At 41.0% G+C, this 23515-nt stretch overlaps 1 protein-coding gene across 1 annotated transcript in view; it reads left to right on the top strand.

The window, feature by feature from the left end:
• The first annotated feature begins 6324 nt into the window (after positions 1-6324).
• RNF38 (ring finger protein 38) overlaps positions 6325-23515 on the top strand; it is a 32374-nt gene continuing 15183 nt past the window's right edge. Inside the window, exons 1-4 of the mRNA XM_062624533.1 lie at positions 6325-6469; positions 12788-12981; positions 18548-18761; positions 20221-20388. Of these exons, the coding sequence (XP_062480517.1) occupies positions 12875-12981; positions 18548-18761; positions 20221-20388 (489 nt within the window). The 5' untranslated portion in view covers positions 6325-6469; positions 12788-12874. The remainder of the gene's footprint in view (positions 6470-12787; positions 12982-18547; positions 18762-20220; positions 20389-23515) is intronic.

Raw genomic sequence — 23515 nt, 5'->3', positions numbered from 1 at the left:
TGAAGCTGAGGGGCGAGAGGACCGTGCGCCCGGTGGCGGCCAGGGGTAGGTGAGACCTTGATTTGAGGACGTGAGCGTTTGGTCCTGTTAAAATCGGTTAATGGGTTGCGGGCAGAGGTAGACTTGGAGCCAACTGCAGACTGTAGTGACAGGACAAGGGGTGATGTGTTCAAACTGAAACGGGTTGACTTAAGGAAGCTTCTCCCTGTGAGGGTGATGAGGCGCTGGCACAGGTTGCCCAGAGAAGCTGTGGCTGCCCCATCCCCATCTCTGGAAGTGTTCAAGGCCTGGTTGGACGGGGCTTGGTGCAGTCTGGTCTAGTGGAAGGTGGCCCTGCCTATGGCAGGGGGTTAGAACTGAGTGAGCTTTACTGTCCCTTCCAACCTAAATCAGTCTGTTATGCTATTCTGTGAAACACTGATTTTAGCAAACGTGTTCAGGGTATTCTGTTAGTATCTTTCACTATATATGAGTTAATTCTTATTCTTGCATAAATATTCCTGTTTCTGGGTACTGATGTGTAAGAGAAAGGAGAGTGCGGTTGTTAAAAATTGGGTGTAAGAAGGGAGAGCAAATAGGTGTCATGACAGATTTAATGGCTGGTGAGGTTTGATAATGTTACTGATCTTCCTTAACCACCAGATCTCTAGGGGAAAAAAGACCTTATGCATACATAGAATAGCAATGGGAAGAAGGTTTCCAGGGAATTGCTGGCAGGGGATAGTCCATGTTAAGTCACAGTTGCAAGAAGTGCTATATAAATAAAAAAGGCTTATAAACTGGGGGTCTCAAAATCCTCCTGTGTGAAACTTACTTTGTCATTTCTGAATTACAGAGCAGGTTAAAATTTATTTGATTTGTATCTCATTCACAAAAATATGATAAATGCTAAATTAAAGTTGCAAGTTGAAAACACTTTTGGTAATGAAGCTGATATGAGTGGCAGTGACATCAGTGCTCTTGTAATTTGTGGTGTTTGTTCATCAACTTAACTAAATATAGAATCACAGACTGGTTTGGGTTGGAAAAAACCTTAAGCTCATCCAGTTCCAATCCCCTGCCATGGGCAGGGACACCTTCCACTAGACCAGGTCGCTCCCAGTCCCGTCCAACCTGGCTTTGAAAACTGACAGGGATGGTGCAGCCACAGCTTCTCTGGGCAACCTGTTCCAGTGCCTCACCACTCTTCACAGTAAAAAACTTCTTCCTTATATCTAACCTGAACTTCCCCTGTTTAAGTTTGAACCCATTATCCCCCTTGTCCTGTCACTCTTCATCAGTCCCTTCTTCGTTCAAAACCCGCCTGGACACATTCCTGTGTAATATTATCTAGGTGTTCCTGCTCCGGCAGGGGGATTGGACTAGATGATCTTTTGAGGTCCCTTCCAATCTCTAGCATACTGTGATACTGTAATGTCTGGGAGAATTGTATGGTTTCTGTGCAAATTGTTACTAGAATTTAAAAAAAATGGTCCAGTTAGGAAGATAAGTTACTTCTTCAGGGCTTGTGTTGAATTCAAACTTAAATATTCATGTTGAATTTTAAAGCTCTCATACATGTTTTTCCGTGGAAGCTTACATGGGTTAACTTGCTGGTGAATCTAATGAGAGCTTGTACAGAGCAATTCTTAGGCTTCTAAAGGTTTTCTTACTTCATCCTTGGGTGTAGCTTCACCACCCCATGCCCCTAAGGGATTTGAAAGGTGGAAATAAGGCTGCAGGTATGATGTGAAATTTCCTTTTTTCCTGTTTTTAGTCAGAGGGATTTTAAACTGTGGAGGATTGATTATTGAAACTTCTGGAAAGATACACATTTGACAACCATTTCACATGGAGATATAGCTCATGGTTTCCTTTTCTATGTAAGCAGCTGTATCAAATAATCTAATACATCTTATTTAAATTCTTTTGTGGGCAACGCTTATCTAGGTCTCTGATTTGACAGGGTGGTTTTCATGGGTTTTACTCTTTAGCTGCGCTTGAGTGAAGTGTGGAGGTTCCTCTTGTATTCAGCTCTTGAAAGGTCAAGGAAACTTCCTTTGCTTTTTGGTGCTGTCTACTGATTTCTGTTTGTTAAAATATCAAAAGTCAGGGCTTTTTTGGTGTTAGCAGCAGTAAAGTGCTAATAGCAGCAGCTCTATAAAAACCTTGGAAAGGGAAAAGAAGGAAAGGAAACCCTTTTGCGCCTTGAGTATTTTGCCCGTTGCTGACCAACCAGTTTGATTGCAGTGGAACAGTGCCTCATCTGGTAGAAAAATAGTTGCACAGCATAAATCTGCCTCACCGAGTGTCATCTGTAGGTGCTCCAGCTATAAAATGACTTGTGCCTTTACTATTTCCCTGTAAGGAAAATAGGATATTTATCTCTTCAATGTCCACAGTTCCTGGTCCTCTGTAAGCACATTTCAAATAGGTCTGCTTCCTTCCTGATTCATTTGCAATAACATTGCTTTCTGTAATTCCCACAACCTCAGAAGTGTGATGCTTCGTGTGAGTGGCACTACATGCACTGTCTTTTACTTGCTTTGTTTAGGAAGCCCTTTCATCAATCTTGCAATTTTGTTCCTGTCTTCAAAATCTGAACACCTCTGTCCTGAGCAAATTCAGCAATTGTATTAACTCAGCCCTATTTTCTCTGCAGGGCCTCTTACCTTTGCCTTGGGCTCTGCCCTCCCAGGTCTGTTGGTTCCTGACAGAAGTGGCCAGACTGTTATTTCACACGGCAGTAAGAGTTAAATCATTGTGTGAACCAGGATGAGAGCATATCTTAGGGTGCTTCTGAGCACAGATGCTCTGTCTCTCAGTTTTTGTAAGAGCTTCAGGAGATGGATTTCTCCTAAACTTATATGAACTGTTGCTAAAAATGAAATGGCCCGTGTAGATGTAAAACAATTACTCTGTAATATGTAGAGCATAGTCTAAATGTAATGAGCTTAAAAAAGAATCACAGAATCATTTAGGTAGGAAAAGACCATTAAAATCATGAAGTCTAGCCATTACCGCAGCAGTGCCAAGGCCACCACTAAACCATGTCAGTAAGGACCTTGTCTACATGGTTTATGAACACTACCAGGGATGGTGATTCCACCACTGCTGTGGGCAGCCTGTTCCAGTGCCTGACCACCCTTTTGGGGAAGAAATTGTCCCTAATCTAGCATAAACCTCCCCTGGCACAGCTTGAAGCCGTTTCCTCTTGTCTTATTGTTTGTTCCTTGGAAGAAGAGGCCAGCCACCTCCTGCTTCCTTCTTCCTTTCAGATAGTTGTAGAGAGCTGTAAGGTCCCCTCGAGCCTTCTCTTCTCCAGACAAACCCCCCCCAGTTCCCTCAGCCGTTCTTGGTGCTCCGGGCCCTTTACCAGCTCCATTGCCCTTCTCTGGACCTGCTCCAGCACTTCAATGTCTTGTAGTGAGAGGCCCAGAACTGAATACAGGATTTGAGGTGCAGCCTCACCCTTACAGGGGGATGATCACTGCCCGGGGTCCTGCTGGCCACAGTACTGCTGATACAGGCATGATGCTGTTGGCTACCTTGAATGCCTGAGCACAAGCTGGCTCATGTTCAGCTCCATCAGTCAGCATCCCCCAGGTCCTTTTCCACTGAGCTGCCCTGCAGCCTCTCTTCCCCAAGCCTGTGTGCATGCTTGTATGCACACATACGTAGTCTAATGTAGGGAAAAAATTCTTTAAGTGGACTGCAGTTTGTTTTATAGCTGTCTTAATTACCCTGTCTGTGTTGATGTACTGGTATTTTAGTGTCACATGCCTAAATGAAAAAATCAATAGTGGATACACACTGTACATGGAAACTATATGTAGAGAATACTTTGGCATGAAGACAGCGTTGGGCTGGACTTCTCTTGAGATTCTTTGCCCCATCAGCTGAAAGAACAAAATTGAAAACTTGATTTCTTTGAAGTCTGGATTTATCTGAACACCTTGTCTTGATGTCACCTGTTTCCTCTTGCCCTGGCATCATTGTAAGTATATCAGTATTTTAGTATATTTTAGGACATTTGAAGTAATTTCTTCATAGTGATGAACATATTTGAATGGTACATGTGCTGAATTTAATGTGTTTCAGCCTTGTATATAGGGAAATTAGCCCGTTTTCTATAAACAGGAAAGCATGATTTTAATTCAAAACTTAACCTTCTGTTCTATTTACATACCAAAACAGGAATTCAGGACTGTTGGCACCATCACCTGAAATGGTATTTTCTGTATTGTGTTAGGGGTATTGGTGTCAAAACATGGACACTTTAACTCAGATCTTGGCAGGCAACTTGAAGTGGTAGGAAATTATAAATTGAGAATAGAAAAAAAAAATTGATTGGATACTAGTACTATTTGTTGCATAACTTTTTTTTTGTTCAAGTAAGAAGGCTTAAAAATACACTAAACCTATGTGACAGGTTTTGCTTACTACCACAGAGCATGTCAACTGCAGAAAACAGCTGCAGGAACAGTGCTCTTTTCATTTACTATCACCCACACCACAGCCAAAGTTCAGTTCAAAATTGAGTCCATAAATTGGGATTCTAAAATAAAATTATTAGTTTTACAACAACTTTGTTCTTTAATAAAGAGGGTGGTATAGCTGAGGGGTTTTTCCCTTATTGAAGTTCATTTGGTGTTTGGATTATGAGAGGTAATGATCAGTATCTGGAAAAAACACCTTGATGCAATATAAAAATAAATACCATCTTTTTTTTTTCCTTTTTTTTTTATAATTTAGCGGCATTGAAATGGCTTTCATTTTTATGAAAAATTATTTAAAATTCTTTTCACATTTCAACGGATTCTTGCATGCAGCAAATGCTGTAAGCAGTAGCAAGTAGTGCTCAGATTCTATTTGAATAACTTCGAGATGACAGGATGTTTCCTTGATTCTTAAACTCACTTCAGTTTTAGGAAATGAGATGTTTCAAATATTATACATGCATTGTGGCTTGCCCTGACCTTTTTGTATGAGCAGTAGAACTTGAGAATGAGGAAGGTGTAGTACTACTAAACACAGTTTGCTCGTTTTCTTTTTGCTGATGAGTGTGCCAGATAGGATACTGAGATTTTTACACCCTTTTAATGGTTTTCTGTGTTTTAAATTCACATGCAGCAAAGAAGTATTCCAGCATTTTTTACAAGAAATTGTTGCCTAACAATCAAATTCTTAAGATTGTTGAAAATACTTACTGTGGGAAACTTGAACAGTTTAGGTTTAGTAAATGTTGTTTCTTGCGTATCCTAAACACTGCATTAAATGCGAATTACATGTCAGAAGGAACTAACACAGAGAAGACCTTGGGAATGGCTTGTCAGCCTGATGCCAAATAAACAGCAAATTCAGTGTTCAGGTTATTAGTGTGTTCTGATCATAAATAAAATGAAGAGGTACCTTTGATGGAATATGGCGTATGCTATTGGTATACAGTTCGCAATCACATGCCTCAGGTCTTTTGCAAAAACATGTTGTCTGGAGGATTCATTGTCAGTTCTGGTTGCTGAAGAACAACATTGTCCATTGTGCTTGCCATCAGTAAATAATGAATTAATCCCATTGAACATCAGTGAATTAGGGACAGCTTGGAAAAGCTATTGGTAAGTGGGTTTGGTACAGTGGTTAGGTACAGAAGCAGTCTAACTGATACATACCATTGTATCTCTGAAACACAAAAAATTAAATGGACTTGGATCCTCTTTATGCCATTGGTAGTGCTGTTCTTATTTTACAAATAGTGTTCCTTTTACCAAATACTGTGTAAATTTTCTCTCTTTCATAGAGTTATTTAGGTTAGAAGAGACCTTTAAGATCATCAAGTCCAAACATTAACCACTCCTGAGTTTTATGTAGAGGACTTTAACAGGAGCATTCATGTGCAGTAACTGTGGAAATACCCTGCTGCCATTCTTGCAGTGGAAATAAAACGTGTTTGGAAACCAGGCTCCAGTATTCTCTGCAGCTTGACTGTGCTCCCATTTCTCTGATACACAGATTACAGTAGAGACCAGAGCTCTGTCTGCGATACCCATCGATACCCATCCTGCATTAATTTATAATTGCATGTACGTTTTTTTTGTGTGTACATTTTTACATCCTGACTGCTCAGTGAGGATTTGTTTATTACAATATGTAACAGTTGAGGTGGTTTGTGTATGTTTTCCTCAGTGGGAATAGCTGCTTCTCTCTTTACCAGACACTGAAATTTTCTCATAAATGGTGTCGGAATAGGTTGTTGGTTTTTTTTTTTAGACATTGACTGATTTCTCTTGGAACTAGTTGATGGGTTCTTGAGGTTTTGCGAGGGACAGACTGGTGAAGAGATGACATCTTTCATACTTCTTCGTTGTCAGTACTAATGACAGGTTAGGTGAATGGTTGGATACTGGAAAAACCATGTTGCCAGGACATGCTGGGATGTGGAGGCACCTCCTGACAAAAAATCTCAATTACACTGCACTTCCAAGAGCAACAGGTCAGTTAAATGCAGGTCTGCAGTGAACTCGCCTGTAAACTCTATCTTGTAATGTCAGACCTAAGTTAGACTTCTTCCTCTGCTGGTTTCTGGGGTGAGATGGAATGAGACTTAAGAAGATTCTCTGGGCCTTGATAACTCCATCCAGTCGCATAGTGACTTTTGTCTTGGTTCTAGTGTCCTGGGGCACAGCTCTTCCAGACCTTACTAGACCTGAGCTGTATTACGTACTTTAACTGAGCTTAGTCCTGGCCTGTGAATAAGCCACTGCATTTGGATGCAACTCTTCAGCCCAGGAATGTGCTGCTATTGTAGGTATGATCAGAGCTTTAGTGGAGTGGAAATCAGATCGCTGTTGTTGGAACTGTATAGATTGCTTGCAGGTGCAGTGTGTAAAATGCTCTGTTTACTAGTCCGTTAGATATACCTATAGTAACATTTGAAAACGTTTATTAATGTCATGTTTCTTGGGAAAAATAATTGCCTTTTCATGCAGTTGTATGCGTTCATGAAGAGGAAACATGCAGCTGCAGATTTCCAGTCACCCTGGCAGGGTTATGTGAGGTATATCCATCAGACTGTGCTTACTGTGTAAAAAAAATCTAAGGAAAAGGCTATGCTTGAAAATTCTCTCTGAGTATTAGTTTACTTATAAAGGTCTTTGTGGACTGTGGGTAGATGTAGTTTGTCCCCTGCATTTGAAATTGAGGGTATCTCCCAGGTGCAGCTGTAATAGTTATTTTTCTCCTCCCTAGTAGCTGTGCAGTGCTGTGTTACGGATTTAGTCTGAGAAAAAATGCTGATAACACACTGGGAAGGTTTAGTTCTTGCTCAGTAGCACTTAACCCTGAGCAAGGACTTTTCAGTCTCTCATCCTCAGTGAGGAGGGGCACAAGAAGCCAGGAGGGAGCAGAGACTGGACACCTGACCCGAACTAGCTGAAGGGGTATTCCATACCACAGCGCATCATGCCCAGTCTATGGGGGGGAAGTCAACCGGAAGGCCCAGATCGCTGCTCAAATCGGTCTGAGTATTGGTCAGCAGGTGGTAAGCAACGGTATTGTGCATCACTTGTGTTGATTGTTGTTTTTTTTTTCCTTTCACTTTTTAGTTTTATGTTCTCTCCCCTTGTTATTTACCTCATTAGTAGTAGTAGTTTAGTTATTGGACTATTCTCATCTCAACCTGTGGGGTTTATGTTCTTCCGATTCTCCTCTTTATCCCAGCCTGGGGAGGGAGTAGAAGGGGCTGAGCAAGCAGCTGTGTGGTGCTAACTTACCAGCTGGACTTAAACCACAACAGAGTATGGAGTAGTCTCGTCTTGTGTTTGCCAGGACCATTAAGTGAAAACATGCAAAAAGGGTTGGAGAGAAGAGTGATTTTCAGATATGGTCAGCAATTGTTTTGGTAATAATTCCCTTCTGTGTTGGTTGGTCATCTGTGTGTGTGTGTGTGTGTGTTGATTCGGAGAAAACTCCAGAAACAAATTTGCCAGCAGTTTCAAGTTGACAAGCAGGTATTCTTTATTGCGACGCCGGGAGACACGGGGGATAGCTCCTCCTAACGTGTGTCCCTGAATTGCTATACAGGCCATCCTTATATGGTCACTGAGCATATGACATCATTTTCCAAAAAGTTTCCGGCATGCATACAAAAATGTGGTGGTCTTTAAGGGTCGTTTACTTTTCCCAACAAGCTTAATTAACATTACAGACATAGCAATCATCCTGGCCTTCTGCTTATCAGTTAGTTTAACTGCTCTCATCCTGGACATCTGCTAGTCCGGGATACTCCCGAGTAGATGCTTACACCAGTTTAATGGGTTTATTAACACCTCAAGCATAGCAATCATCCTGTCCTTTTACTTATCAGTTAGTTTATCTGTGCCCACCCTGGACATCTGCTAGTCCCAGATACTCCCCATCCCCAGGTCCTGTCCTTCTATTCTGCTTTTCTCACACCTTTTGTACTGAGGTCCTGAGGGCCTGAAACTCTGTCAGTTACCTTCAAGCACCGCAGTTATTTTCCATTACAAAGCCACCAAACTTAACATTACTTAGAACTGATTACATTTTGTACTTTTGTGCCTCCTTGTTTCAGTGTATGCAGTCTTTATAATTTGATTGGAAAGGGAGAATGGAAAAGAAACACCTCAAAGGGTGTTGTGTTGGTGAAAATATTTAGTCTTTCGCAAATGAAAGAAATATACAGAGGTTTAACAAACAATTTCTAATTATTAGTATGTTTCCTTTAAAGGGTATTTTACAAGCAGGCATACTGTTTAATCACCTTTGTTGCCATTACACTGTGAGAGTTTCTACAGCATACAGATGAAAACGGGGCAGAATACTGGAGATGCTTGTGACAGGATGACATTTGGGGATGAGATTGTAGGTTTTAGCGTCCTGGAGTAAGTTGCTTCTTTTACTAGCAGCAATCTAATGCCTTTGTTCTGACATAGTTGCCTTTAAAGATGAAGTAATCTATGTTTCTGTTCATCATGCTCTTTTTGTTGAATTAATACCTAAAATAAGGCTTTTACCTTTTTTATTAAAAGCTCCCTACCATAATCTTGATAGGTGCCAGACATTCTACTCTTGCTGTTTGCTGGGCAGGAGAAAAATACATAGCACAATAGCTGTGATAAGCAGCAGTAATCCCAGAGAATGTTTTGAATATTAGCAAGACGCAAATAGAGTGGTTTGGAGATTTGTGGAGCTGCTGTCATTGCTGGAAGTATCATACTCCACGAATAAACTACTGAACTTAATGACCAATATAACATAGATTGCAAAATTATACTGGCAATAGTAGATACTCCATGTTTGTTGAACATGCTTGTTGAAAATGACATGAAAACAAATCTTAAGTTCTACAGGTTATGTCTCTCATTAGCTCCCTCTGCTTTCCCACATTCTAGCATTACCTTGCTAGAATCATCACATGCAAATTGGTTTCTTAATAAAAACAAAGATAAATCACCAAATCTTACTTGCGTTTAGGTTTGTCTTGGTTTTTTTTCACATTGTTTGCAGATAAATCTGGCTTAGTTTCAGGTTACTTCTTTTTCAGTACAAAAAAAAGACATAATTACATTTTAAATTTATACTTACGTGCATTTTCAAAAATTATTTTATCTTTATTTGCTTTCTAATGGGAAACAATTTTGGGTAAAAGTAGTGTTGCTTACTGCAGAGGGCAATTACGCTTATTATGGGGTTTGCAATAGCTGTGTGAGTGAGGGATTTGGAGTGATGGTAAAGGCTAACTGCTTAGCAGTTTGCATCTCCGCTGTCTTTGAAATGGTGCACTCCACACGAACAAAAGGGAAAAATTATTCAAGAACTGCTTCTCCAAAGTACACTGTTTTCTTTAGGGCAGGGCGTATTAGGGCAGGGAGTGAAAGGTGTCAGATTTAAATTGGGGCAGTAGCAGTGGAAGATCCCCAGTCCAAGACAGCTGTGGAATGTGGCAAGACAGCAATGTACCTTTTGTTACATTGGTGTTTCATTTAATGCCAGCTTCGCTAAACCTGGTGTTTTCTTCCTGTTTGACTTTTCCGTGTGCACTTCCAAGACCCCAGCATACCTTATTTAGCTGTGGGTTTATGACTTATGTTTCTCTTTGAGTGGACTTGAATCATCAGGATATAAAAACTCCCATCCTGAAAGCTCCAACTTGTGCCACAAATCATGTCCTTCTCTGTAACTCATTCTGTCACATCAGTGAAACAGATTAAATAAGCAGCTCTGAATAGCAGAGCTAAGCACGTCTGAATGGCAGAACAAATGTTGCACAGTGCCCTTATGATTTGTCCGCTGGTGAAATTCTCTGAAATCTCATAAAACTCATACTTTCACAGTAGTTTTGCTCTCATGACACTTGTCAGAGATCTCTTCCACCGGTTTTGTGGTGCTGAACGCCTGAGGGAAAAGTCACGCTTTGGCTGGGTATGTACTTTGCGGAACCCTCGTGTGCACACATTCATTTTGAACTATTTTCCTCTAAAATATCCCAGTGCAGTTAGTCAAGGAATTCAAAAGAGATTGAGCCACAAGCAGATGCATCCATTGTCAGCTTGTTTCCTTAAAAACATGTTGATAGTTCTACATCTCTCTGATTAGATGTAGAATTAAAAATGGACACCCCTGCTTACTTTATGCTTTTGTTGGGGTTGCTGCTTCTTTTTTACCCTTTTCTGTTCCTTACTTATATTATAAAGGTCTTTGTGGGCTGCAGGGTAGATGTAACAGTTATTTTTCTCCTTCCTAGTAGCTGGTGCAATGCTGTGTTACAGATTTAGTCTGAGAACAATGCTGGTAACACAGCAATGTTTTAGTTCCTGCTACGTAATGCTTACCCTGATCAAGGACTTTTCAGTCACTGGTGCTTTGCCAGTGAGGAGGTGCACAGGAAGTGGGAAGGAAGCTTTACTAGTGATTCCTTGAGATAAGGTATAGTAGGGGAAAACGACAGTTTGTGTTAAAGTATTTGAAAAGGACTGGAATTTAGTTAAAATGGCCACAGGTCGAGAGAGAAGAAAAGTATCTTTTTTCAGTTAAACACCTGCACAAAACTTTCAGGTGGTAAAGAAGAGCGTGCTTGCTTTGGAAAGAAAATTGACATATGTATGTGAGTGGTAACTTACCAAGAAGCAACTGAGAGTGTTCAGAAGATGATCAGCCCCTGCAGAGCCAACGATCAGAAGATGTCCATAGACTGGTCTACAAGTAAATCTGAAATAGGATCTTTAACAACCTGTGTGTTATCGGGCTCTGAGAGGACAGGTTAGGAACATAAAGCCATTGCAGACAAGTTCATTTTTCTGTGCATCAGATGTCTGGGGTCATTTTGGTTAATTGAAATAGTGCTGTGGTGGGCTGAAATGGAAGTGGGGGGTTGAGTGGGCATATTGGAGAGTAGGAGAATACCGTGATTTGGCTTGCTGCTGGAGTTTTCTGTCATAGAAGTCTGTGATGTTTGGACTTGAGGATGGATCCACTGTGGAGGTTCCTGTGTTGCTTTTAGTTCTTATGTGTTCAGTTGGTGAATTGGGTAGAACTTGTATTGTTCTGTATTTACATTTATGCTTGTTAACAGCATGGTGTGTGATAATTTCGACAGAATAGTGGGTTGAAGGGCAGGGACATTTATTGCATTTGCTGCTGGATTCAGAGTCAGGATCTTTTGAGAAGAATGACAGCTCTATTTGAGGATTCAGTAGTGGAGGGGAGAGGTGGTTGTGTTCAGAACCAACTGAGAATATGACATGGAGGAGATCCTAATTGGATCTTCTTGATTACTTGATGAGTCTTCATCTGTTGATCTTCTGGAATTCCTACAGTTCTGTCTTTAATCAGATAACCCAGATACTTGATTTCATGAACAAGAGAAGGAGTATGTTTACCATAGTTGATACGGACTCCTACTGCTTGAAGAAAATTGCAGACAGTGTGGCTAACTCTAGGAAGGTACCTAGAGCTTGGGTGGCAGAGGAGGAAGTCATCCATATAAGCAAAAGCCCAGATATGGAACCTGTGAGAAATTTCGGTGGTGAGGGCAGTTGTGAAGATACGCAGGACAAAAGAGCTGAGACCTATGCCCATTACTCATATTACTAGCACCTAAAACTTCAGGCACTGTCCAGTGCCGACAGAATTCTAGTGAGGTACACAGACTTAGCCACAGATCGGTCATTATTTTATTTTCGGGTTATGTGTAAGTACTTTTAATGATGAATAAGTAGAAGCATGAAACACCACTGTACTGAGATAGCAGAGTTAAAATAGGCTGCAGTACTATTTTAACTCTGTAAAGTAAATACAGATGTCTGTATGAACTCTCTTAAGTGCAGACCTGAAAGGAGAGGGAAGCAATACAGAATGCAAGATCTGCATGGCATCTGCTCACTGACATGTACGGATTGCACTGTTTTGAAGACTCTATATTTTTTTCATGCTTCTGTAGCCTATAAATGCCATGGTAGAAGAGGATGTAAAATAGGGTATGCCTTATTTTCTTCATGTTACTCTCCTCTCTTACATAGTTTTGCATGGATGTTAGAATTTTTGTCTTTCAATGCTGCTAAAATATGATTTAGTAGTAATCCTCTTAGGGGTTAGGGAGCCATCACCAAGTTGTGTTATAAAGATAATAAATAGGCAACTTCTTGAGAGTGTTCAGTTTTGTGGTGCTTTAGTGCAGTCTTCAGTAAGTCACTCGTGATGCTAGCTGCAAAGCAATACTGAAATGTGGAGTGTAATTCACTCATCTGGAGGTGGGTTTTGGTTTTGTTTTGTTTGTTTTTAACTGGCATAGAGTGAAGACAGTCCTAGTCCAAAGCGACAGCGCCTTTCCCATTCAGTCTTTGACTATTCAGCAGCATCACCAGCTCCATCACCACCAATGCGACCATGGGAGATGGCACCAAACAGGCAGCCGCCTTTGGCTCGGCCCAGCCAACACCACTTCTCAGGGGAACGATGCAACACACCGGCACGAAACAGGAGGAGGTAAGCAAACTGTGTAGATTGGGGGACAGTTTCCTACTCTTCCTGATTTCAGCTGAAGGGAGGTGTATTTCAGCCATCACTAACTAAATCAAATGTGGTAAACACATTAACACTTCTTTGAAATGTAAGTTGTTAGTTGTAGCTGAAAAGTTACTGGAAGTGTGATTGGTGTGAGTAGTCAACTCCACGAAGGGGGTGGTCATTAACATTTTTAATCATGAGCTTGATTCACTCTGCACTTTAGAAAAGTACAAGAAAAAACTTTCTCATCAGGTACTTCTAAAGAGATTCAGAGCTGTTGATGCAGTACTGTGATTCTCACTGCACTCACAATTGTTCCCACATATATGAACAATCTAAACAAAAATGAGGGGTGCTGGGGGGAGGTTAACACAGTGTCATTTCTGGGGTGAGTGATTCACATACATATAATAGGAGTTAGATTTTCATGCTGGTTTTAGCCTGTGGCTCTCAATAACCTCTCTAAACAGAGGTTATCGAAGAAGTTCCAGTGGACGTGGATGGCCAGGGTGAACTGGTGCCTCGATGGCTGATAGTATAGGAAAGCTTAAAACAACAGACTTCTTTACTATTCTAATTAAACTAGTAACCCAAAACACAAGTTTTCATTGCCTCATATTCTGCCTCAAAAATGCTGGGTCATCTAATCAAACACACCATCTCTCTGATTTGCTTCAAAGAAATGTTGTGGCTTGGTCTGTACAAAATTAAAGTGTCTGTGCTTCTTCATGAATATGAAATACTAGACCTAAGAAATATATAACTGGTTTTCTTCTGATCCTCCAAATCAGATTTGTCAACCATGATCAGTCAGGATGGTTTTGAGGCAAGAGACCTTAAAACTCGCTGTTTTTTTATCTTTGCTTCAAGTCCATGAGTATGAAACCTTTCAGTGAGTGGCATTCAAAATACACAGCTCTTGAAGCAGCTTGTCAGACATCAGAAAGAGGTTAAATTGTGAACTTGCAGGGTTATTGTGGAGACAGAAGATCAGGCCGCCTGTGCAGTTTAGGGATGCTCTGCAGGGGCATTTATAGAATCCTAGAATAGTTAGGGTTGGAAATGACCTTAAGATCATTAAGTTCCAACCCCCCTGCCGTGGGCAGGAACGTCTCACACTAAACCATGCCACCCAAAGCTCTGTCCAGCCTGGCCTTGAACACCACCAGGGATGGAGCATTCACAGCCTTCCCTGGGCAGCCCATTCTAGTGCCTCACCACCCTCACAGTAAACAACTTCCTCCTTATATCCAATCTGAACTTCCCCTGTTTAAGTTTTAACCCTTTACCCCTTGTCCTGTCACTACAGTACCTAATGAAGAATCCCTCCCCAGCATCCCCCTATAGGCTCCCTTCAGATACGGGACGGCTGCTATGAGGTCTCCACACAGCCTTCTCTTCTCCAGGCTGAACAGCCCCAGCTTTCTCAGCCCGGTGCTCCAGTCCCCTTACCATCCTCGTGGCCTCTTCTGGGCTTGTTCCAACAGTTCCATGTCCTTTTTATGTTGAAGACACCAGAACTGCACATAATACTTGCAAGTGAGGTCTCATGAGAGCAGAGTAGAGGGGCAGGATCACCTTCTTTGACCCGCTGGTCACGCTCCTTTTGATGCAGCCCAGGATACAGTTGGCTTTCTGGGCTGCGAGCGCACACTGAAGCCAGCTCATGTTCATTTTCTCATCAACCAACACCCCCCTGCCCAACCTGTAGCTGTGCCTGGGATTGCTCTGACCTGGGTGTAGGACCTTGCACTTGTCATGGTTAAACTTCATAAGGCTGGCATCAGCCCACCTTACAAGCGTGTCGAGGTCCCTCTGGATGGCATTTCTTCCCTCCAGGGTATCAACCGAACCACACAGCTTGGTGTCATTGGCAAACTAAATTTAATCCACAGTAGTTTTAACCTTAAAATGGTTTGAACTGAGATGCCTAGAACTTGCTGTATTTGACTTCTTTTGATGTCCAGCCAGCCTACCTAAATTTCTTTGCAATGTTCATTAATGTCTCCTGCAGAGTGAATATAGTGCATAGCAAGGTAAATGCCAAGCAGCTGAATCTCGACAGTTCAGATGTACTGTGGGATGGAGGAAAAGAATGAGATGTGCAGAAGATTAATGTTCCCCTGTGCTTTATCAGAGCATGTATTTAGCTTGGTTGCACTGTCGCATCTGAGTTGGCTCTAGGTCAGTTCCAGGATAGTACTGCAGCCAGTCTCCTCTCCTGGAACAAGATAGATAAGGAAAACAACACGTATGTGACTCTCATTTTCCAGGAGTCTTTTTGAGTCTTAGAATGCTCTGGGGCCTTATAAAAACTAATAATGATTCTCATGGAGCAGATCGTGATTCCTTGAGATCATTGTGAGTCCATCTGTTGTTAATGCTTTAGATGAGGTTATGCATGTGCTTTTGAAGCCAGTTTCCCCTTTTCTCTGCCTTGTTTTCTCTCCTTCAATCACAGACTGGTCTTAGAGTTTCTCAGATGAAGGTAAGATGAAAGGTGCACTCCAGTTGTAAATGGTCATTCATTTCAAGGGAACAGACTAGGGCACGTGCAAAGAAAAGCTCTGCAGTGTTATGTGGTGTGGACATCACTCTGACCCACCGTCACCAGCATTAACTCTTGTCCTACCAGTTCACTCCTGTTGGTCATCACAGGCTGTGCTGGTTTTTATCATCTGGATTTTTTTCATTGTCTGGGTTACTACTCAGACATTATCTCTTTTGTGTTAGGGGGTTTGTACTGTGGCTAGCAAAAGAGTGCCCAAATTCATTGTGGGATTTTTTTTTTTCAGATTCTTTTTAAGCATATAAACACTGTGTTTAGAAAAGTAGGCTTCTGGTATGAATTTGCAGAAATAATGTTATTTTTGTCCAACTACTTACGATACAGATAAATTATGAATGTAAAAACATAATGCATGCCTGTATGAAACAGAGGAGGCCCTTCCAACTTACCTTTATTAGTCATTGTGAAATGGGGAAATCTGTGCTATTGCTGTGCCTCACCTTTTTCTGTGCTTCCTTTCTTCCTTGTCTTGAATGTAATTCTGAACTAAAGGACTTGTAAGACTGTGTTGCTGTAAAGAAATGACCCTTGTCAGGAAATGCTAAGATGTGCAGACACTAACTCTGCAGTTCTGGGTACCTTTAGATGGCTCTTCTTGCCTCAGGGTAGGAATGCCTGCAGTTTTCCACCACTTCCATCCTGTCTTTGTTTTAACCAATCATTTACCAAGTTCGTACTGTGCGTGTAAAATTGGAAGCTATGGTTTTTGTGGGTATTAAGGACTTCAAGCACAAGTTACTTACTGATGTTAAGTAATATTTTTAGTCCCATGTCTTGACAATTCTACTGGAGTAGTTTCCAATCGTTCGGGAAGCTTGTAGAGCTATGTATCTGGATGCTCTGAATTTTTCTGAATTAAAAGTAGTTTCTTTGTAATTCTGCAAGGGAAAAACAAGCAAACAATAACAAAAAAAAAATCAAACCAAAACGAAACCAAACCAAAAAAAACCACAAAGAAACACACCCCAAAAGCACAAAACCAAACACTTCCTTTTTTCAAGAGGATCCGTCTCACTTCTCTCACTCCAGAAGTAATCCCAGCTTTTGCTGGCTGCTTCCTCATCATTGTGGGTTCATAGAAAAGTAAAGCCTGACTTTGAGGAAAGACAGCAGTAGGAATAGTTTTATGAGAAGCTACCTGGTTTAAGTGCTGGGGGCAGTTAGAGAACTGTTCTTACAAAGCATTGGTTCTGTTTTTTGCAACTTCCCTCTATCCCTGCAGCTTTTCCAAACAAAAGTCCTTGCATAGACATTTTATGTTAAAGTATTCAGAGCATTCCTGTTTCATAGCAGGAAATAGCAACTTTAAAGCAACCTTAATACTCAAAAAAGTAGGAACATCTTTTTGCATTAATAGCTGTGTGGTTAGAAAACTTACATGCCAGTTTAATGAGAAGGTAGCAGGTGTATCAGTAGTACAGAGATGGAGAGTGTAAGAAAAAGTGTGGGAAAGTAGACTGAGATTAAAGCAAGTACGTTAGTAAGGTTAAATGTGCCTTTTTGGTGCTTAGAAGAAAGCACAGCTTATATGTTCATGGTAATTCGTGAAGACAAAAAGACTATACATTTGTTGTTTTTTTAAGAATGGCCTGTGTCAGTCTGATGTTATGCCTTCTGTCTGACCTGCTGTGAATGAGCATTTTTTCAGTTCTCAGGCAGTAATGGCATAAGATAGATCCCTGTGAAATAGAGCAGAACAGTGGCTTGAGACATCTTATCATGTAGCCAGAGTAGCATCTGAATAGCTAGTAATATGCTCCCCCTTCCACAGAGGTATCTGTTCAACGCAGCATGAAAGTTGGCCTTAAGAATGTCTGGAATTTACCAACAGGTTTCAGGGGTTTGGTTTGGTTTGAGTTTTTGTAATAGTTATGGGAATAGTGAGAGTGAAAACTGCTGTTTTCTCTTCCACATACTGTTGGAGAAGACAAGATCACATCTCCAAATACTTGTCCTCCTTCCTTTCTTCTTCTTCCCTCCTTTCTTCAGTGCAGTTTGGTTCCTCCAGCCTGTTACAAAAGTGGAAAACCATTTGTCCTATGTAGCTTTCTTTAATTGGCTGTTGCCTCTGGGACCTGTATTATATGTGTTGTGGAGATGGGAAGGCGCGTATTGAAAGTAATGGAGGATGGTTTTTGTGCTTTCAGTTCTTCCCCTTTCCAAATAACTGAGACCTGACTTGATCAGAACATCTCATAGTGAGTTTGGTACTTCTGTGTGCATCATTATTCTGAGTGTTGAACCTGAGCTGCTGGTCTCAGGAGTCTAAGCTTAAGATAGCAGCAGCTCTGCTCAGAAGATACACACAATTATATACATCATAATAGAATATATAATTAAATCCTATACCTATAGATCAGTTGCTCAGAAGTGGATGCTCTGGTCTAAATCCATTTATGTGACTGTTCTCCACTCCGAAAGATTACCACAGTCACAGTTTCCTGGGATCATCTGGACAGAACTACATGAGGCATGACCAGTGACAGCTCAAAAATGGATTTGTTTCTTCAGTCTGCTGCTTTGTCACCATCACTAAATGAGCAACCATTCTGTGCCCTAGGTGGAGCAAGGACCCTCTGGAATTCTGCGATCATGTAATGAAGGCTTTTCACCTAGACTGAATTCACAGAAATGTCTTAAAATTTTGTCGTCTTGACTTTGGAGCACATGTTTTGTCAATTCAAGTGCCCTTTTTTTTTTTTTTTAAACAGGTTAATATTTATGTAAAAGTTGTCCTGCTGATATCATTTACAGCATTAAGCTACTCCATTAAGCACCTCTATGCTGAAAAAAAGTGTCACCTCTAAGGCTTTTAGTAGTTTTGTCATTAAGAAGTTTTATTCCAATCTAATAAACCTGTTCAGTAAAATTCTTCAGTGTAAAAAAAAAAAAAAAACCAACTACTCTTGTGGTTTTAGTTATTAAGAAGGATTTGTGTCATTTATATAATCTCTAATTTTTTTAATGCGTTTCCAGTCCTCCAGTTCGACGTCAGAGAACAAGGAGGGATCGTTTGTCTAGACATAATTCCATTAGCCAGGATGAAAACTATCACCATCTCTCTTATGGGCAGCAGCAGGCAATAGAAGAGCCTCGAGCCTTCCGTCCACCGAATGTATCTCCTCGTCTGTTGCACCCAGCAGCTCACCCACCCCAGCAGAATGCAGTGATGGTTGACATTCATGATCAGGTGAGCGTTTCAGAGAACAGAGGTTTCTGAAGCTACGTTAATGCAATAAAGGTGTGATAAAATAGCTAAGAATGTATTCCATTTCACATGAAATACCTTTCCTTAGCTTAGTAGTGTTTAAATGGCTAAAATGCAATATTTAGAAGTAAAATTTCTGATGCATATAATGGGTTGTCTACACAATAGCAAAGCTCACGATAATATTGTTGCATAACTAAGTTAGCTGTCCAAGCCTAATCAACTCCTCCTTAAATTCCGTGAAAAATGAGATATGTGGTTGGTCCAGAAAATAATCAGTTTCTCTCTGTAACAGCAGTTGGCATAAAATTCTGTAATGGAAAACCTGTAATAGAAGTTTTGTGCTCCTCACTACAAGAGGTGCTGGAGCAGGTACAGGGAAGGGCAGCAGGCTGGTGAAGGGCCTGAAGCACAAGTCTGAAGAGGAACGGCTGAGGGAACTGGGGGGGTTTACTCTAGAGAAGAGAAGGCTCAGGGGGGGACTTTATCGCTCTCTACAACTGCCTGAAAGGAAGATGGAGCCAGGAGGTGGCTGGTCTCTTCTCCCAAGGAACAAGGGATAGGACAAGAAGAAACAGCCTCAAGCTGTGCCATGGGAGTTTTAGACTGGATATCGGGAAGGTATTTCTTCATTTTCCTCACCGAAGGGCTGTCAGCTGTTGGAACAGCCTGCCCCAGAATTGGTGGAATCATCATCCCTGGAGGAATTTAAGATGTGCAGATGTGGCCCTTAGTGTCATGGTTTAGTGGTGGACTTGGCAGTGTTAGGTTAATGATTGGACTTAAATGATCTTAAAAGTCTTTTCCAACCTAGTTGATTCCTTGATTCTGTTGAGGTAACCTTTGTTGTTTGTTAAATCATCAAATCAGCAGCAGCAAAAGTACATTAGTTGCTACACAGTCATGATCTGGGAACTAGAGCTGGTTATCTGGACATCCACTTCCCAAACTGCGTGTGCTTGGAATGTGACTTCAACAGCCCTGCTTAAAAGCTGGTTTGCGTTCAGTGCAGGTGTGTTTGATTATGCATGCAGAGCATATCTCAGTAGGGAAGCATTTGTGTGTGGGACCAAGTGCAAGGTTTGAAGGTGACTCCATTCAAGCCATCTCACAGCCTTACATGTTGATGAATGATTTTACTGCTGCAGCATCTCAAAAATTCAAATTGTGTTCTTCCTTCATGCAGCAAGATCACATCACAACCAGGCTGGATAAACTTTTTCCATCCCACCTCCTCTAACTTCCAGGCACCATCCATGGTCAGATAGTGTTTCTAGACTAACTGAGGTCTTCCATGGTGATGTTTTATACCTCAGGGTATTTTGAGAGGTCATTTTTTATTATTACGTTTCAGAATGGCACCCCGCATTGCACTGTATGCTGTACAACACTGTTAAGAGTTTACAGTAAGTCGTGAAAAATTTTTTTCCTGTTGCTGCAGATCCATCAGGGCACAGTTCCTGTCTCGTACACGGTGACCACTGTGGCTCCACATGGGATACCTCTTTGCACAGGCCAGCACATCCCAGCCTGCAGCACACAGCAGGTCCCAGGCTGCTCAGTGGTTTTCAGTGGGCAGCACCTTCCAGTTTGCAGTGTGCCTCCCCCAGTAAGTGGGTCTCTGTTACTATGTTTAATCTTAGACCTTTTTGGGGCTTTAATTGTCTTGGAAATAGCCATTTTGTCCCCCTGTGGTAAATTGTGGTGACCTTAGAGCTGGTAAGCATATGGTACTTGCCCACTGTGTTTATACAGTATGACTGTTTATAGGATAGAGTCCTGATGTTTTTAATTCAAACTAAATGGTAGTTTATGAAATGACTTCTTAGCAGCAGCTATTCTGCGTTCTTTCAGATAGTAAGAGGAAGGATTCTAAGGCTTATATTAGGCAGCTTACCTAGAAAAAAATCTTACCTTACAGACCTTGTTCAGGAATTGGGTATATACAAAAAGGTCTGATATTCAAAAGTCAGTTTTCTTCTGAGAAGTAGTAAGATCCTGAAAGATACGACTTTAAAGATGAGAAGGGCTCTTCTGTTACTCAAAATGCTCCCATAAAATGAATTAAAATTTAAATTTTCTTTAATAATGATGTGTCTCTGTGCTTCTCTTGAACAAAATAAAGTGCCTTAACTCACTAACTTGCCATATTTAAATTTGAGATAATTTGAAGTGTTTTCTCAGGATTTTTTATGTATCAACTCAGAGGTAACCTCTTTCCAGGTCATAGCATTCTGATGCTACCATTCTGTGGAAATGTCACCATTAAGGGGTACCAGGCACAGAGATGAAGAGTGTACCTTGAGAAGTTTCAGCAGTACAAATGAAAGTTGCAGAACCTACTGGAAGGCTTGCTTCCCCTCTCCCCCTCCTTTTTCTAACATAAATCTGTAATATCATATATAAATACTATATATAGTGCCAGTCACTGTTTACAGTGTTGATACAAACACTCATCTCTGCCAGCTATGTATTTGCCAGCAGTGAAGTTTTCCTGTTGCATGTTTTGTGACCTGAGGGCGTGAACAAGCCTGTGACATTGTAACAGAGCCATTGATGGGATCACCTATTTCTGTGAGCTGCTCCTTGAAGAGTGAGTGTAATGTGAATTTATCTTGACTGGGAGGTATTTATCCACATGAGTGTCATTTATCCCCTCCAATGTCTATTGCAGACAGCAAGGTCTGCATCATACTGCTGGCCAGTCTGGAGTATTTGTGGGCAATATTTCCCCTTACTTTTCAAATGCAAGAAGATCTGTTACATGAGTAAATGTGTGCCGCTGAGGCAGAATGAAGAGAGACAACAGTTTTCTTCAGTGGTGGTGTTAGTGAAGCAAAGCAATCTCAGACTGGCTACACAGAGATTAGAACAGTACTTGCATAATGAATTCAGAAAGGAAAAAGGGTGACATGTCCTAAAAAGTAACAGCAGAGAAAAAGCTAAAATTACTCTGGGTCTTAGAGAAATACAAACAACAGACACTAATAATCTTACCCCCTGCTTTGAACAGGTATATTACCTGTGTAATTCATAAAATGTTTTAGAATTCAGCAATACAGCTGTCCTTTAATATTCAATACACAGGAGTAAAGCTCTAACCAGGTTGTTTGGACTCAATGTACAGCAGTTAATCAAGTGTGTTGAGAGACTGGATACTGTACAAGTGAATATAGAGAATTAAGGTTGAGTTTATGTAGGATCAGCAGGCAGACTCTATGCTTTCTTCTGTTACGTCACAGAATTGATGAATAATGTAAGTTAGGAGGGGCTCTGAAGGTCACCTGTTGAGAGGAGAACTCACAACCCCTCTAAAGCCTCAGCTCCAGTGTTGGATTATCCTTGTGGTGAAGATTTTCTTTTGTGTATCTGGTTGAATTTTCTTTGCTGCAGCTTGGTTGCACTGGTCCTTCATCCTTCTCTGAGGTCGTCAGGTTATGCATATCTGCTTTCATGAAATAGCTGAAGGCAATGGTAAAGTCTTTGCTTATTTTTCTAAAGCAGAACAAATGAGTTCTCCAGCCTCTTTTATGCAGTGTGCTCCAAGTTTGTGGGCATCATGCTGCTGTTTCAGTGGACTTATTTCAGTATGTCAGTGTCTTTCTTTGTCACTGGAGAGGCCAAAACTGAACTCAGGACTTGAGATACAGTTTCACAAGGTCACAGTGGAGGTGTGGAATCACTTCATTGGACCCACCACTTTACATTGCTGGTAATGCCGCTCAGCACACAGCAGGCCTGCAGGAGTATGCTGTGGCTCTTGTGTTCTTGTACTGACATGTGCATGAGAACTCAACCTGTATTCCTGCAAATCTGCTCACCAACCACTCTCAAAATGTCCTGCTCCATGGAGTTATTCTCTTCTAGTGCCAGACTTCACATTTGCCTTTGAACTTCACATGGTTCCTGTCAACCAGTTTCTCCAGCCTGTAGAAGTCCATCTGAAAGGCAGCCCTGTCCTCCAGCATGTCAGCCTCCTCACCAGTTTCATCTGTGAACTTCCCAGTATATGTTTGTTACTTCAACAATATATGTCTCTCTCACTGCATATGTAACTACAAAATAAACAAATGTCATTCATGATATACCTTTGTCAGTTTTAACACTTCCTGGAAGCATATGTTCAAACAGCACAAGTTTTACAAAAGCCTGAATGAATAAACAAGGAGTTTTCATCTTTTTACACTTCAAAGATAATGCAGTCTCATTTACTCAAACTTAAAAAGTGCCATGGCCATAGCACAGGTCATTCCAAACATATATTTGAGCTATGGTGATCATCTTCACCGTACAGAATCTTGGGATGCAACATATTTTTATATGTTCCTCAAAGTGCCTTCTGTTTTAAAGAACACTATGTGGTGTTCTACCTGCAACTTTATCTTCAACAATTTCAGAGAAAAGTTCAGTAATTAAATACAATAAAAAATGTGTTTTAATAACAGAAGCACTTGCCTGTTGTGTTTCTTTTTTTAGAAAAATGACTTAGTAACTGAGGGTGAAGAACAATCAGTATCTAAGAAACAACAGTAGTCAGATCAAATTAACCTGCAACTCTTCCAGTGCATGTAAGGATTTATGTTTGATTCACAGTAAATTGAGGTGATGGTTCCACCTCTACTACTTTAATCTGATTTTAAACTATGTCTCTACCATTTTATGCCATTACAGTCAGTATGCACGATATATTTTGTGTGACATGACTAAAAAGAAAAAATGGCAGGTCAGTGCTGGGT

This window comes from Pezoporus occidentalis, unplaced genomic scaffold, assembly GCF_034315485.1.
Source record: "Pezoporus occidentalis ecotype Australia unplaced genomic scaffold, CSIRO_AGI_Poc_V1 ctg269, whole genome shotgun sequence".
Classification (NCBI taxonomy): domain Eukaryota; kingdom Metazoa; phylum Chordata; class Aves; order Psittaciformes; family Psittacidae; genus Pezoporus; species Pezoporus occidentalis.
Note: the sequence above shows the minus strand (reverse complement) of the source record. Positions and strands in the feature narration are given on the sequence as shown.